The sequence below is a fragment of the Aquarana catesbeiana genome, linkage group LG02 (assembly GCF_042186555.1).
Source record: "Aquarana catesbeiana isolate 2022-GZ linkage group LG02, ASM4218655v1, whole genome shotgun sequence".
NCBI classification, from domain to species: Eukaryota; Metazoa; Chordata; class Amphibia; order Anura; family Ranidae; genus Aquarana; species Aquarana catesbeiana.
The window spans coordinates 68,929,735-68,947,179 of record NC_133325.1 but is presented as its reverse complement, the minus strand read 5'-3'; the positions used below and the strand labels follow the sequence as shown (position 1 = coordinate 68,947,179).

General features: G+C 44.0%; 1 protein-coding gene across 1 annotated transcript in view; it reads right to left on the bottom strand.

Annotated features, from left to right (window-relative positions):
- Nucleotides 1-7,685: 7,685 nt before the first annotated feature.
- LOC141126536 (zona pellucida sperm-binding protein 4-like) overlaps nucleotides 7,686-17,445 on the bottom strand; it is a 62,450-nt gene continuing 52,690 nt past the window's right edge. Inside the window, exons 10-12 of the mRNA XM_073612469.1 lie at nucleotides 16,218-16,290; nucleotides 15,400-15,504; nucleotides 7,686-7,900 (exon numbers count right to left, since the gene is read on the bottom strand). Of these exons, the coding sequence (XP_073468570.1) occupies nucleotides 7,686-7,900; nucleotides 15,400-15,504; nucleotides 16,218-16,290 (393 nt within the window). The remainder of the gene's footprint in view (nucleotides 7,901-15,399; nucleotides 15,505-16,217; nucleotides 16,291-17,445) is intronic.

Here is a 17,445-nt window from a genome sequence, read left to right as displayed (position 1 = left end):
AGAACCTTCAGGGCCCCTGTGTAAAACCCATGAAGGCCCCCCTGACACCACCCCCCCCCTTCATCCGAGCCCTAGGCTTCCACTTCCGGGAAGGCATCTATGGACATCTGCCAGAACCCTGCCTCCCACGTGCCTCTTGAGGCCACGCTCTGTGGTATTCTTTAGACACAGTGGCCCTTTACCACATCTGTAAACAGACTCTGGTTATTGGCAGTTTTTTCCTCCCACACCATGTCTGTGTGAGGAAAGGAGAGCAGTTAACCGGCAGGACCGACAGTACATTGTTTATACTGATCATAAGTGCTGCCCACGAATGCCTCCATCAGTGCTCATCAATATTGCCCCATCAGGAACCCGAATGGAGAGAATCCCTCTCATACAGCCTAGAGCCTGCACTGACAGGTCACCTCCCTCTTATGGATAGTAGAGGAGCGCGTCAATCTGCTCCTTCTCCTCCTTTGCCTGTGTGCACACAGCAGGAAGTGTGAAGCCCAGCTGCTGAATGATCAGATTCAATTGGTGGTTAGCATCACACTTCCCATAGAACACACAGGAGAAGAGGGGGGAGCAGATTGGCTCTCCCCTCTCCCATCTGTGCAAGGGAGGGGGAACTGTCCGTGCAGGCTCTGGGCTGTAAGGGACACTCAGCTCAGAGTCCTGCGGCGAGCGTCCCCCCGACAGTGAAAGAATGCCAGGGCCTGATCTCAAATGCAACCATTGTGACCCTAGCAGTTCCACCACTGCATAGATGTCCAATTCATAGATCAACACTCAACCCAGAGAACTCGCCAGAGCATCACAGCTGAGACTTGGAGCCGGGAAAGCAGTGGGGAGTTCAAGAACACATTGAGTCCTATACCAATTGGACCACATGTTCTTATACCTGAAGTACCTGCTCATTACCCAGACCTTGGCATAAGAGCTTAGCCCTCTCAGCGAGCGTCTGAGACACAAGGGCAATGGCCAAAACCGCATGAAGTGCTGAGCCAGTGATCGTAAACAGAGTGGGCAATTGATTCCGCCTTCCTATCTACAGGATCCTTGAAGGAAGACTCCTTCACTGGCATCATGGTCGCCTTGTTAAACCTAGAGATGGGGGGGCAGAGTCTGACAGGAGAAGAGCTCCACTTCTTCAAAAGGGCCTCCTCAAAAGGTGTATGCCATTCTCCCCCGGGAGACGATTGATTTAAAGACCACCGCCAGTGCATCCAAAAAGGAATGACCCCCCAAAAGACAATGTAAGGACCCTGCCACCAAAATGAGGGGGTCTGAAGGTGATGCATGGAGCTAGAACTGGACATAGGCAACCCAGGCCTGGGTTGGAGGGGAGGGGGCAGGGGTAGGAGAGCCCAGTGATCTTAACACCCCAGGGAGTACCTGCAGCCTGTCACTGTGTAAGAGGGGTGAAGGTTGTGGGGGTCCCAATTACCAGTGTAGTGAGGTATTGGGTAACACTTCCGAGACCGCCCCCTACCATGTTGATGGGTGGTTCTATCGGCCAGGAAAACCTTGGACACTTGCCGGCCGCCTCTGTCCAGGATGGGACTGTCGTAGGCAACACACCTCAGAGCTAAAAAAAAAGGTCTGTATGCACTCGCTGGCCACGTTGGGGTGGTTACTGGATCTAAATTATGCAGACTGTCGCCCAGCCCACATTGTACCCCTACTAAATTCACCAAAATTATTAGGAAAAAAAAACCCACACACAGTTTGAAAATTCATATATTTAAAAAAAAAAAAAAAAAAAAAAAAAGGGGGGCAGGGGGAGGAATGGGGGAGCTCTGCCTGTGATGAAGGCTAACCGCCAACAGGGGACCCAAAACCAAAAACCTAGAATTTCAGAGGATTAAGCTTCCCCCCCCCCCCCCTCAGTTTTCACCTGTTGATCTGGCCAGTAACACACCTGTATTAGACACCTTTGGATAGCAGCAGTTTTTTTTGGGGGGGGGAGGGGGGGCGATGACGTTTTACCTAAATAAAAGCCAACCATTGTAAGTGCTCCTGCCAGTGTTAAATGGTTTGTCTCACTGTTGCTGGCTGGAATATAAAGGTTGCTATAAAAAAGGAAAGGAGAAAAGAAAGGAGTGCAGCCATCACGTCAAAGAATCAGTAAGCTGCAATATAATAAAAAGGTTTGATTTTGGGTTTAATACCACCAAGTTATTAACAAAGAATGTAACATTTTGAGATAACTATTGTAGCACCCTCTAGAATTAAGAGTAGACACTATAGTCTGGCCCAGGGATAAACCAGAGTCATTAAGTCTGGGTCAGGGTGAATAGAGGCCAGGGCTGGATGACCGACTCATCCTGGAAGCTCTCTGGTGCCTCCCCGTTTCTAGAATATTCTGGAAGATAGTGGGCAGAGAGGCAAGGAGGGGTTGCCTTGAATATTTGCGGGCCCCAATCACCAGGGTGGGGGCCTGGCAAGAAACTGAGGAGCCCTTAAATAGACATGAGCCACGCTAGCAAAGGAGTCGGGTGGAAGGACGGAGAAGCAGTGCTGAGGAGATGGCCTTCAGTGGCCCTTGAGGGACCCATGCCAGGGAGTGGTTTTACCTCAGCCTGGAAGGATCCCACCAGTGGAGGCCGTTTGAGGGATTCATGCTGTAGAGGCAGTGGGAGAGAGCAAACAAACAGTGAGTAGATCATCACGGTTCAGGGACAAGGCGAGAGATTTCAGCATAACAGTGCTCTTTTGCAGACCTCAGAGTGCCAAGTCTTAATTCACCTTGCCCTGGGGGAATCTCCGTGTGTGTCCATCAGGAGAACTGGGAGAAGCAAGCAGCCAGGCTGGTATTTTCTGCATTGTTAGAATTGGGCTCAGTGTCTACAGGGAGGCAGAAGGACACACAGGGACTGGATGTTCCTAGCCTGTGATGGGCTGCTGCTAAAATTGAAAAGACTTAATTCCACCAGAGTGATCAGCAGGTGCTGTAGTGAACAAAGTTTGTGCATGATGAAGGAAGAAGGGGATTTCTTTGTAAATAGAGAGGAATTTGTCTGCTTTTTGTTCTGTGTTCTGGACATTTTTTAAAGTTGGGGATCCCATAATTCCCTACCCCATCCAAGTTATCATCCCCTAATAAAATGAAAAACAAGCCAAGGACTGATTTGTACCTGAGCAAATGAAGGCAATGCCAAGTGACTGGCTGTGCAGCAGTAGGGACCCAAACATCAGCAACTCCCGTGGGTAGTGCTATGTATAAAAATATATATATATATTACAAGAAATGCAAGTGTAGTCAGAGTCTCCTTATGGATTGTTTTAGGAAAGGAAGAAGCTACGGAAAATAGACCTGGGGTATACCGTGGTCAGTATGCCTAAAAGGGGGCAAAAATAAAGACAGTAGAATGAAGCCATCAAAAATGTATTGCAAAACTGAAATGTAACAATCAGTCAAAACAACAAACACCTGTGACATCTCGACCAGAGGATCCAGGATATATCTAGAGAAGCAAGATAACTTGCATCTACCTAATTTTTTGATCACATGAACCGGGACTCCTTGGCGAGAAACTGCCCCAATTCTGAAAGAATGGCCAGAATACGCCTTGGGGTCCAAACCCAAAATTGGCCAGAAGGGTGCAGCAATGATGCATGAACTGAGCTGTAGAAAGGCAGTAGTGGACTGTCCGCTGTTGCCCTTACAAGCTGGTCTAAGACCAAAATCGGGCACCATGCATTGTTGGTCTTAAAAAAAAATGAATGGCAGTGCGATTCCCAGCTACTGCTTCTTGCAAGTATGCAGACGCAACTGAAAGTAGTCGGGGAACTTGACTAACTGATTGGCCAAAAGAATACTGGATCCTAGCCCAGAAAAAGTAAACTCCCCAGGCCTCAAGAAACCATAAAATGCCACATACATAGCTGCCTTAAGCACTAAGCTAGGCAGCAACCCAAAGTCTGGCTCCTCTGCACATACATACTTTGTTTTATAACCAAAATAAATAAATAAAATAATATTAGAAATGGCGCCCCTTGTGTACAATTCCTCTAGTGTTTCATCAATCAGCTGCTCCCATCAATTTTTTTTTTGGTGCATGCCCAAAAATTGTGTGCCGTTTGTTAAGGCACTAGCTCAGATGCAATTGTGAGTATTTGAATAACCATATACATGCGATTAGTTAAAATTATAATGGATTACAAACAATGCAAAAAGTCCTAAAAACAAAAATCTTCCTTCTTGGAGCAATTTAAATCAATAGTGGTTTACTCTATCCCACAGTTTTAAATTTAGTTGAATCTCTATTATACATTTGTCTAAAGTAGTTGGGGTTGATTTACTAAAGGCAAATCCACTCTGCACTGCAAGTGCACTTGGAAGTGCAGTTGCTGTAAATCTGAGGCGACTATCTAAAATGAGGGGAAGCTCTGCTGATTTTATCATCAAATCAAAAATGCTGATTTTTCCTTGCATGTCTCCCTAAGGCTCCATTCACACTAGCGCGTTTTTTGATGCATTTTGCATTTTGCAGAAATGCATGGGAATTTTTTAACATGGGTTCCTATGGAACATGTTCACATCAATGCTTTTTTGTATCTCTGCGTTTTTGGAAAGGGTCGGGGACTTTTTTTCATGCAAAAAGCAGCGTTTTGCATGTAATGGATTTCAATGGACAAGCATCAAAAACGCAAGTGCACCGTTTTTGCAGCGTTTTTGCAGCGTTTTTGGTGCGTTTTTGCCGTTTTTTTTTTTTTTTTTGTAATTTTTTTTTAAGACTGTAAAAAAAAAAAAAAAAACGCAAAACGCAAATCGCGGCAAAAACGCTACAAAAACGCTGCTCAAAAACGTGCCAAGCATGAAAAAAAAACCTCCAAAAACGCTCAAAAGCAACATGCATAGGTGTGAATCGAGCCTTAGACCTACGACTGCACTTCCAAGTGCACTTGTAGTGCAAAGTGGATTTGCCTTTAGTAAATAAATCCCTATGATGTCTATATCCTCTTTTAATGTTGTATACACGTTTATATAGATATATAGTGGTCCTACCCACATACAATGGGGACGGAAAGTATCAGACCTCCTTAAATTTTTCACTCTTTGTTATATTGCAGCCATTTGCTAAAATCATTTAAGTTCATTTTTTTCCCTCATTAATGTACACACAGCACCCCATATTGACAGAAAAACAAAGAATTGTTGACATATTTGCAGATTTATTAAAAAAGAAAAAAACTGAAATATCACATGGTCCTAAGTATTCAGACCCTTTGCTGTGACACTCGTATTTAACTCAGGTGCTGTCCATTTCTTCTGATCATCCTTGAGATAGTTCTACACCTTCATTTGAGTCCAGCTGTGTTTGATTATACTGATTGGACTTGATTAGGAAGGTCTCACACACACACACACACACACCTGTCTATATAAGACCTTACAGCTCACAGTGCATGTCAGAGCAAATGAGAATCATGAGGTCAAAGGAACTGCCTGAAGAGCTCAGGGACAGAATTGTGGCAAGACACAGATCTGGCCAAGGTTACAAAAAATTTCCGCTGCATTTAAGGTTCCTAAGAGCACAGTGGCCACCATAATCCTTAAATGGATTATGTTTGGGACGACCAGAACCCTTCCTAGAGCTGGCCTTCCGGCCAAACTGAGCTATCGGGGGAGAAGAGCCTTGATGAGAGAGGTAAAGAATAACTCAAAAGATCACTGTGACTGAGCTCCAGAGATGCAGTCAGGAGATGGGAGAAAGTTGTAGAAAGTCAACCATCACTGCAGCCCCCCACCAGTCGGGGCTATATGGCAGAGTGGCCCGACGGAAGCCTCTCCTCAGTGCAAGACACATGAAAGCTTGCATGGAGTTTGCTAGAAAACACCTGAAGGACTCCAAGATGGTGAGAAATAAGATTCTCTGGTTTGATGAGACCAATATAGAACTTTTTGGCCTTAATTCTAAGCGGTATGTATGGAGAAATCCAGGCACTGTTCATCACCTGTCCAATACAGTCCCAACAGCGAAGCATGGTGGTGGCAGCATCATGCTGTGGGGGTGTTTTTCAGCTGCAGGGACAGGATGACTGGTTGCAATCGAGGGAAAGATGAATGCGGCCAAGTACAGGGATATCCTGGTTGAAAACCTTCTCCAGAGTGCTCAGGACCCCAGACTGGGCCGAAGGTTTACCTTCCAACAAGACAATTACCCTAAGCACGCAGCTAAAATAACGAAGGAGTGGCTTCACAACAACTCCATGACTGTTCTTGAATGGCCCAGCCAGAGCCCTGACTTAAACCCAATTGAGCATCTCTGGAGAGACCTAAAAATGGCTGTCCTCCAATGTTTACCATCCAACCTGACAGAACTGGAGAGGATCTGCAAGGAGGAATGGCAGAGGATCCCCAAATCCAGGTGTGAAGAACTTGTTGCATCTTTCCCAAAAAAGGCTGTATTAGATCAAAAGGGTGCTTCTACTAAATACTGAGCAAATGGTCTGAATATTTAGGACCATGTGAGATTTCAGTTTTTCTTTTTTAATAAATCTGCAAAAATGTCAACAAATTCTTTGTTTTTCTGTCAATATGGGGTGCTGTGTGTACATTAATGAGGAAAAAAAATGAACTTACATGATTTTAGCGAATAGCTGCAATATAACAAAGTGAAAAATTTAAGGGGGTCTGAATACTTTCCGTCCCCACCGTATCTTAAACGTACACCACACAGGCAAGTTGGTAGGTAACATTTAGTGGTGCAAATGATTTTTTTTTTTTACATTTTGAACTCCTTCATCCAGTGATGTGAAGGATTTTTTTTTTTGTCTGCGGTTGAAGGTCCTGGTGAGTGGCCCCCTTATATTATTAGGTAGTAGAACACATCATCTAAGACAAGCATACATCACTAATGCACATGTGGTGAAAGAAAGAAGCCATTAGAAGAGTTCTGCTTTGCACCAATTCCTACTTTGAGGTCTTTTTGCATTATTTTGATATTTTGTAATCAATTATTTGTTGCATTGTTTGAACTAATCACACATATATGGTTAGTCACATACTCACAAAATTGTATCTGAGCTAGTGCCTCAAACAGTACATATATTATTTTGTTTGATAGCACTGCCTAGAGGAAACTTTTTTATTGTGTTTACAGTAAAATAAGCAAATTAAAGTTGAGTGGTAAGGAAGTCCTCCAAAATCGTGGAAGCCTTTAATATTAGGTTGATAAATTGATGAGGTTCATGCTCCCAACTACACAACTCTATGTCACATTGTACATTTCATATCTTGGATATAAAATTCATATTTTCTTTAATATAGTTTGACAAAATATGATTAGCTTTAAATATTACAAGTTATATTACACTCCATTTCCCCTGCTCTAAAACTAAAAAAAAAAAAAAAGTGGCCACACACCATATTTATCATATGGACTAGGCTTATACATTCCATGGAAAAAAGCTGGGTTGTCAACACTTAACCACACAGAGAAAAATGTGATTGGGGGGGGGGGGGGGGGGGGGTCAGTCTGCTGACACCCCGATGGAGTCATTCTAGATCAGTGACTCACTTCAAATCAATAAAAGAATGACAAGACCCAAAAACCCAAGATCACTAATTTCGATGAGGGCAGGATCCCATTTTCCAGCACCTTTCCCCTGCACAAGTCAAAAGCCACTGGCCAAAAAAAAAAAAAAAAAAAAAAAAACACCACACACCACACAAACACACAAAACATTACTTTATTTCATGACATTACCACTACACTGGATACAGTTCTGATATGTATGGAAGTTTTCTTCTCAGAGGGAGGTTTGCTGATGAGCAAAGACCTAGATTTGCGCTGTCTGTTAAAGGCCCAGGTAGAAAGAGTCAAGAGCAAAACTCCCAACATCCCCAATGTCACCAACGCAATGTTTATCTGATCCTGCGGCAGGGACAGTCTTTTGATTCCATAGACTTCTAAAAGAAGAAAAAAAAAAAAAAAAAAAAAAAAAACCACACACCCCACACAAAAGTTAGTGAATGACATAACCATATGACTGGTCAGTTCCGGTCTACATCATATATGGTTTATTGAAGTTGACAATTACAAAAAAAAAAAAAAAAAAAAAAAAAGAATTCCAGCACCAGTGACATAACATGCTTCTAATGAAATGTAGCCCATGTCCTGCTGCCATTTTTAAAGCAATCAGATCCTCCACACTGCAGTGAACTTCTGGCTTTGCATGGGTTTACCATCTCCACTTATGGTGAAGGATCTTTCAGTCTGACGCTCGTCCATTCGCAAACCTCTTGTATTTTTACACAATGCAAAGTCTTCTGTGAATGTAGGCAAGGTGGATGAATAACAGGACCCGACCCCCCCCCCCTGCATTCACAGGGATATCAACAGTGGGAGTTCTTACAAGGGTCAACTTTAGTCATGTTAATTGTTGGATTTTTAAAAGTATACTTAAAACTATAGGTAGACATAAAGGGGATTGTGAAATCAGATTGTAAACTTGAATGAGCAGCCAGTTGCTATGTGCAGGCAGCTCAAACTGCTTCCCATAGTCCCATATGGAGTCCTATTCATGGACTATGGGTCTCAGCACCCACATGAATGAATACACTCCTACAGGTGACAATGCAGGTCAGATTTCACCAACTTTTGAACAGTGTTGTCACTCTGGGGAATACAATGGATTCCTTGGGTACAAGATGCAATAAAACAAAGTTACAGGTAGGACGCCAAACCAAGTACATCTGTGATACTAGTAACAGACTACATCATATGATTTGATTTTTTTTTTTTTTTTTTTTTTGGTGCAAATGTTTTAGGGAAGTGGAAAAAAATGCTTTCAGAAATAGAAAGGTCAATTTTTAGCAATTACCAAAATGGAAAGTAAATGAACAGAAAATAAATCCAAATCAATATTTGGTGTAACCACCTTCAAACAAGCATGAATTCTTCTAGGTACTACAATCCCAACAGATCAAGTACAGATGGGGGTTCCCCTTTAAACTTTCCTTCTCCCATCAGCGTCGCCAGTTCCATGCCACCTCCCCATCAGGCCTAAAACAACATCTCCAGGATCTGCAATTGGACATCCCTCTGTCCCAACCTGATGCCCAGGCTTCACATTCCCGACCAGGCCCCGCTAGGCCTCCTCGTCAATCCTCTCAAGCATCACAAAGATAAAAATCTGGATCCCAGGCGCTGCGGGACCTGCAGGCCCAACGATTCCAACAAGCCAATAACAGATGAAAATCCCCATCTTCCCTTGATGTGCATTTCACTTTTCTTGGTCGCTTATCCGGTGTGTCACTGACTGTTTTTGTTCTAAATTCCAACCCAACTTGAGGAGTCCAGCAGCTTGTTTTGGAGGACGTCCCCCTGCCATACCTTTGCCCTATCGAGTTGACTGATGCTTGGCTGGGGAGGGCGTTGCCCGACTGTAGACTGCCCCGCTTGTGAGATGGCGGTCCCGGGCATGGACCACCCCATATGGGGTTCCCTGATGGATCTCCGGCACTAGTCTGCCCCCCAAACCACCTCTACAGTGCTGATGGCTTTCGTGGAGTAGAGGGTTCATCAGGCTTAAGACATCACTTTCAAGACCTGTTGGGGTGGGGGGAGAAGGGTAAATGGTTTTAGGCTAGGGACACGCCTCCACTGACTGTTATGTAGGTTGGTTGTTTTTGTTTACACACCGAGGCCCTTCACTCCTGTTCAGTGGAGTGATAGGGCTGGCGCTTTGACTTTGATGTGGGGTCTCGCCCTGCCTTCTGGGGTGGATGGTCTTGTGGCTGTCGCCCCTGGGGGCAGGGGGGACTCCCGCATCTACACCCTCAAATGCCGATAACGCACTGAGGTTCTCATACTGTAATTAATTTTAAGCCATTTGTATTGACGCTATCTCTAAGTATCGTTTACATTCTATGTTCATTTTGTTTAACTTGATTGCATTATTTTCACTATAGGCCGGTGGTTCCGATGGACCACTGCTCCCCTCAAGAGTTGGTACCTGGCTAAGATACTTGTCTTGGCTATGGTCCCACCCCATTGTGGGCCCTATTGCCCATGGCGTGATACGTCAATGTACTCGCTACACACTCTAATCCGAGTTCTTCTCGGCATTCCTATATCTTATGTTCTTTCCTATTTTTACTATTCTTCTCCCTCCCTTTCCCCATGCCCTCAGACCCTGGGGTGTACGGATGGAGTAGTCCATAACGTTATATCTCAGACCCAATGACCCTTCATTGGTTGTCCCTGAATGTTCAGGGCATGAATTCCCCCCCAAAACGGGTCAAGGTTTTTAACTACCTTAAGCAACAAAAAATAGACATTGCCCGTTTGCAGGAAGCACACTTTTCTTCCTCTTCCTGCCCCAAATATTTCGCAGCAAACTATCCCCAAGTCCATTTGGCTAATGGTCCTACTAAACAGAGAGGGGTCCTTATAGCTATACGTAAATCGATCCCATTTATTTGTAACAAACAGATAGCTGACCCTAATGGTAGATACCTTCTGCTGCAGGGTTCTGTTCAGGACAATGAAGTAACTATTATTTCATCCCATGGGCAGGGACTACACCCACTATTCCCATCCTCATCACTCCCACTCTAGAATCGACCATTCGTTTGTGTTACGGAAACATCTCCCTTTAATAGACTCGGTCTCGATTTTAGCAGTCCCTTGGTCAGATCACGATCCTGTTCTAACCGTTTGTCGCTGCCTACTCAGCAAACCACAACATGCTCCATGGGTAATGAATGATTCACTTTTATCCTTCAAACCGATCCTCACTGAAATCCAAGAAGCTTCTGCGGAATACTTTAGACTCAATGCAGGTTCTGTCTCGTCCCCAATAACACTATGGGAGGCTTATAAAGCTGTCCTCCGGGGTCGCGTTATTAGAATAGCATCTCAACGCAAAAGAGAAAGGATTCAGGCCCGACTCAAGTTAGAGTAGAACTTGGAGGACCGCTCGGCGGCCTTTAAGTTAACCCCCACCCCTGCTAACCGCAGATCTTTAGACAAAGCCCGTACAGACTTGGATCTATGTCTGACAGATGAAGCGGAATGTTCGTTACGTTGGGCCCGCCAGAAATGGTATGCTAAGGCAAACAAACCCAATGCTTAGTTGGCCAATAGGCTACACACTTTTACCCAAAATTTACTCCCATAACTTTGCGCACCCGCCATAACATCCGCACGGGAAACCCCAGCGGGTCTTGGAAGAATTCTGCCATCGCCTTACCAAACTCTACTCCCCCCCCAAATCACTCTTCAATACAGGGCCTCTGAATGCTTTCAAAAGAGTTCTCTTTACCTTCCCTAACTGAATCCCATATCTCCCTAATGGACCGAGCTATACAGGTCTCTGAGGTTCTCCAGTGTATTAAGGAACTGAAAGTGGGCAAAAGACCAGGCCCAGACGGTTTCACTGCTTTGTATTATCGAAAATTTGCAGAGGTTCTGGCCCCACACCTAGCGGCTATGTATAACTCGGTCAAAGGAGGTCACTCATTTACACCAGTCTTGCTGACTGCCACATAGTGATGATTCCTAAGCCAGATAAGGACCATTCTTCCTGGGCAAATTTTCGGCCAATCTCTTTAATTAAATATTGACATGAAGATATTGACAAATTCTGGGCAATCGCCTGAACTCCTTTCTACCGCGCCTGATAAAAAAAAGGATCGGGGGGATTCGTCTCCCGTAGGCAGGCAACATATAGCTCATGAAAGGTCCCTGGAGACAATGTTTCTGTTTCTTTCTTTAGATGTCAATAAGGCTTTCGATACCTTATCCTGGCCCTATTTGACACAGGTCCTCACTCACTATGGTTTCGGCACCTCCTTTTTGGAGTTGGGTCTCAGCCATATTTCACTCCCCCCAGGCTAAAGTGCGTTACTATGGATATGAATCGCCTACTTTCCCTATTAAGAGGGGAACCCGTCAGGGATGCCCACTCTCCCACTTCTATTTATACTAGCACTTGAACCCCTGGCAGAGGCCATACGCTCTCACCCAGATATATCAGGAGTAGAAGTAGCAGGCACCGCGCATAAATTGTCACCGTTTGCGGATGACATTTTATTAACCATTACTAAACCCAGAATCTCCCTTCCCAATTTATTCTCTTAGACTCCTTCGCCTCATTCTCAGGCCTTTCAGTTAACCTGGCAAAATCTAAAGCGTTGTCCATCAACCTTCGGGCCCTGGAACCCCTACAATCAGCATTCTCATTCCAGTGGTTATTCTCACTACCCTATTTGGGTATTAAACTTACTCCGAGGTACTCGGGATTATACCAAGCCAATTTTCCTCCGCTTTTCCGAAAGCTGGAGGCTATGCTTGCCTCTTGTCCACACTCCGATTTCTTGGTTTGGCAGAATAGTGACAGTACGCATGACGTACCTCCCTAAATTGCTCTATTATTTTAGAGTTCTGCCAGTCAATGTGCCCCCCCCATATCATTCGAATACATCAACGTAAAATTATGCAGTTTATATGGGGCCCCTAGAAACCCAGGATCAAGAGACAGGTACTTTACGCACGCAAAAGCAATGGTGGCCTTTCAGTTCCTAATCTGCAAGCATATTATACAGCTGCGGGTATCGCCCCATTATCTCACCTCCATGAGAAAACAAATGCCACTATGGGCCACCATGGATTTAGTCAACGCACACCCAACACCTCTAGCTTCTCTTCCTTGGCTTCCTAAAGCACATCGCCCCTCTACCATAGGTCCCTGTCTGGCTTACTCCCTTAAACTGTGGGATGCGGTTAAGTACTCAGCAGGCCTAATTTCTCCTCATCTCCCATTACTTCGTCTCCTCCACTGCCCTTTATTTCAACAAGGTTGTGATAATCCACTGCAGTTTAAATGGTGGTCTGATAACGGCTTTACAGATATCCATTCGTTATTCACCCCAACCAAGATCATCCCTTTCACGTTCCTCACACGATATCCCCCTTAGGGAGCATTACAGTTACCTGCAAATTAGGCACTTTCTCCAACAGCTTACAAAATCCCATTCGGCCCCCCTTTACCATGACCCTATTTGAAAGCCTTTGTAGATCGCGCCCCCCAATCCTCGGGGTCGGATTTCCCTCATAAATCGCTATAATTAATTCCAAGACGCCACCATTGAGACCCTATCATCTCCAATGGGAGGCCAAACTCGGGAAACAATTAGACCCGGAAGATGGCAAGGTATGACTATTATGCTATCCAAATGCTGTAAGAATGTTCTCTTTTTGGAGAACGCTTACAAAGTCTTCTATAGATGGTACTTTACCCCGGCTAGATTAGCAAGCTTCATCCCATCTTATTCCCCCCTATGTTTTCGTGGGTGCTCACAGGAGGGCACGATGGCACATATCTGGTGGACCTGCCCCAGGGTTTGCAGATTATGGGCCAGAGTATACGCACTACTATGCAATCTTTTTAATACCACATATAAGCAGGACCCTTTTGAGGCCCCTTTATGGAAACCGATTGCAGAACTTCTTCGTCCTGAACGCCAATTAGCAGCACATATTTTTACCGCAACTAAATTGACCACAGCAAGGGCCTGGAAAACCCCGAACCTCAGCTTTGAGGCAGTTAAAAATTGTGTGAATGATATCATGGTAAACGAGAAGCTTACGGCCATATTGTTGGACACGCATGATAAATTCCTCAGGATATGGCAACCCTGGGTGCCCCATAATCGTCCATCAAGATTTGACCTAATGCTTCTTTCCCTATAATGAGCCTCCGTTCCCCCCCACCCCAGGGTCCCGCCCCCCCCCCCCTTTTCCCACCCCCCTCTACTCCCACTTTCAATTTCTCTTTCCTTCTTATTCAGGCCCTTGGGCTTAAGTCTACAGAGGTTGGATATTTAAGGTAACAAAAAAGTTACTCCATAGAAAAGGTATCTTATCTTTGAGGTTAATCAATTTAATCTGATTTTCTCTTTTTTTTTTTTTTTTAATGCAATGTTACGTATTACAATAACATCTCGCTAGGCATCCTTTAAATGTTCAAGAGTGTTTGCAGACATAATATTCTGCGTTTGCAGTTCACGGCCTTGAGCTGCCTGAGACCTGGCTTATATCTTTGAATGTCAGTTCTACCTGCCGGTTACCGGCAGTCTTATACCTGTTAATTCATGATGTATCCATCACTGTTTTGTACTATTCTGTTGATATATATTTTCAATAAAACTCTTTGTACAAAAATTCTTCTAGGTATACTTGCAGTTTTTGAAGGATCTCAGCAGATTGAAGGAAGGATCTGAGGCAGCCCACAACCTATCTCCTCATATGATCCCAGGCAGACTATGTTGAGATCAGGGCTCTGTGGGAGTCAAACCATCCATGGATAAGTATCTACTGAGATTTCTTAGCATTGACACCCCATTGATCCCTGACCAAATCTCCAACTCCATTTGCAGAAATGCAGCCCTAAAGTTGCAAGAGCCTCCACCATACTTCACTGATGCCTCTAGACACTCATCTGAAGAATTGGTACAGTCTTGAAGCCAAAAGGGTGGTCACACCAAATATTGATTTGATTTCGATTCCTCTTTTTCCTTTACATTCCATTGTTAAAGCGGTGTTCCAGCTGGGTTTTTTTTTTTTTTTTAAAGTCAGCAGCTACAAACACTGTAGCTGCTGACTTTTAATAAGGACACTTACCTGTCCAGGGAGCCTGCGATGTCGGCCCCCTGAGGCCGATTAGTCCATCGGATCAGGTGCCAGCACCTCCATCTTAACGAAGGGAAACAGGCAGTGGAGCCTTGCGGCTTCACTGCCTGTTTCCTGTCGCGCGGCGCTTTGTGAATGGCCCCGGAAGAGGCAGATTAGGAAGACTGACTAGCAACAGGGGGTTTCTGGCAAGAAAAAAAATAAATAAATAAAATTTATATATTTTTTTATTTTAGGGTGGACCTCCGCTTTAAATGGGAAAAACAAAACTCTAACTATTAACACTTTTTTTTTAAAAGTATTTTTACTTTAAAATTTACAGCATTTTCTCACCTGCCTAAAACTTTTGGGACAACCATACCCAGGGCATTTTTTTCTCAAACAATAGGTGCTGGAACTCAACCACGACCCACCCCCCCCAAATCACATCAATAGTGGGTGTGGTCCAGTCAAATTTTATGACCAGTAGGAGGGTCTTAAAAAGGGCATTAAATACCAGGACTGCATTACATACAGAGTGCAGAGTTCAGGGGGGTTTACACACAGAGTGCAGAGTTGTCACTTGTAAACACAGAAACCGTACTTGTTTGTTTACAAGTGATTGTGCTGAGCAGCCCCCCCCCCCCCCCCCCCCCCCCCCCCCCCCCCAAGGGTCTGAGCCAGAGGTGGTGGAACTGAGTTCCACCAAGTTTCCCCTGAAAAAAAGCCCTGACCATACCCAGTGTGAAAACCTACACACACACACACACACACACACACACACACCACTTACTTGTGACTTTTTGCATATCTTGCAGGAAGACCTCAAAGTACACAGGGATATTCAAGGAGACCAGAACAGTTTTACTATTATTCATAAGGATGTTTGACCTTTTCCCTGTAGAATGAAAAATAAAAGAAGGAGGACACAAACTAAATAAGTGTTAAATGTTTACATGTTTACACAGGGGAATGACATGACTTTTTTTTTGCGCAAAAAAAAAAAAAACATGCGATGTCTGGCTGTTATGCTAATCTATGCGATTCTTTCCTGGTTAGCAGAATAGAAGGCAACTTGCATTTGCAGGAGGGTTGATCAATATTTGCTCAGAACTATTTTTTCAAAACCACATTTTTATTTCTGCAATGTGTAGGAGCGCGTTCTGACAGCTCTCAAGCACAGTTTTATCAGGAGGCAAGGTTGAGGTACAGTGCTGCCTACAGGAGGTGGGATCCGAGGTAAAAAAAAAAAAAATATATATATATATATATATATATATATATATATATATATATATATATATATATATATATATATATATATATATATATATATATATATATATATATATATATATATATATATATATATATATATATATATATATATCTCTCATTAGCAAAAAGGTTTAAAAAGGTTTCCCCACGCTGTAGGGATTTACCCTGATATTTAAGTGACAAGAGCTTGTATAGTAGCTCTCCAAATATGATTCCCCCCCCAATGCTGGTCTAGCAGCTCTTCAATTACTAAAAACACAATCTGAATTTTCTTCAAGGTTTGGCACCTTTGGGTCAAATGGAATTTTATTTGGAATAAGAGTAAAAACTTACTTCTAGAACATGTTGATGTGCAGGTCTCTTCAAGGCTGGGCATACATGCTGAAACACTGCAGTGTATATACACCTGGAACAGTCAAATATGCAGTGAAGGTCTTTGCTGTAGGGAAGTACTGTAGTAATAGGACTTTCAACAAGCTCTAGATGTCACAAGCACCACAAATACTGAAGGCAGAGGATTTTCACAAGCCACATCCCCTAAACAATGGAATTTAAAAGCGTATCTACCCCCAAGCCTTGTATGCAAAGGCTGCATTCGTTTTTTTTTTTTTTTCCACCTGTTGATTCTACTGGTAACTTCCAGTCACAGTAGGACTTTAGTTTCAGGGCAAGGGCAACAAGACAGCCAGAGAACCCTGCCCTTCTCCCATTGTCCATAATGAAGGGGTGTGGTTCTGTTGTCCTTTAAACCAGTGGTTCTCAACCTTGTCCTCAAGTACCCCCGACAGGCCTTGTTTGCAGGTTTTCCTTCAAAGTGCACAGGTGCTTTAAATCAGTCAATGGCTTGGTATTTTGGACAGCTATTTTATCTAGAGAAATTCCCAAAACATGGCCTGTTAGGGGTACTTGAGGACAGGGTTGAGAACCACTGCTTTTAACCACTAAGCTACCGCCCACCTTTATATGACGGCGGGACGAGGCAGCTGTTCTGGGCGGACGTCATATGACGTGATCACCCTCCCAAGCCACTAGGGGGAGGGTGCACGTGCCCGGCGGCCGCGATGTCCCCCGGGCACCCACAGATCCACGTCCGAGAGGAGAGGAGACTGATGGTGTGTCCCTTGTACAGAGGGACATCAATCGGTCACCTCCCCCAGTCAGTCCCCTCCCCCCACAGTTAGAATCGCCTCCCTAGGACACACATTAAGCCCTCGATCGCCCCCTAGTGTTAACCCCTTCCCTGCCAGTCACATTTACACAGTAATCAATGCATTTTTATAGCACGGATTGCTGTATAAATGTGAATGGTCCCAAAAATGTGTCAAGTGTCCGATATGTCCGCTGCAATATCGCAGTTACAAAAACAAGACACAAAACACAAAACAAAATCGCAGTTTGCCGCCATTTCTAGTAAAAAATAAATTAAAAAAAATGCTATAAATCTATCCCCCATTTTGTAGAAGCTATAACTTTTGCGCAAACCAATCAATATACGCTTATCGCAATTTTTTTTACCAAAAATATGTAGAAGAATACATATCAGCCTTAGGAAAAAAGAAAA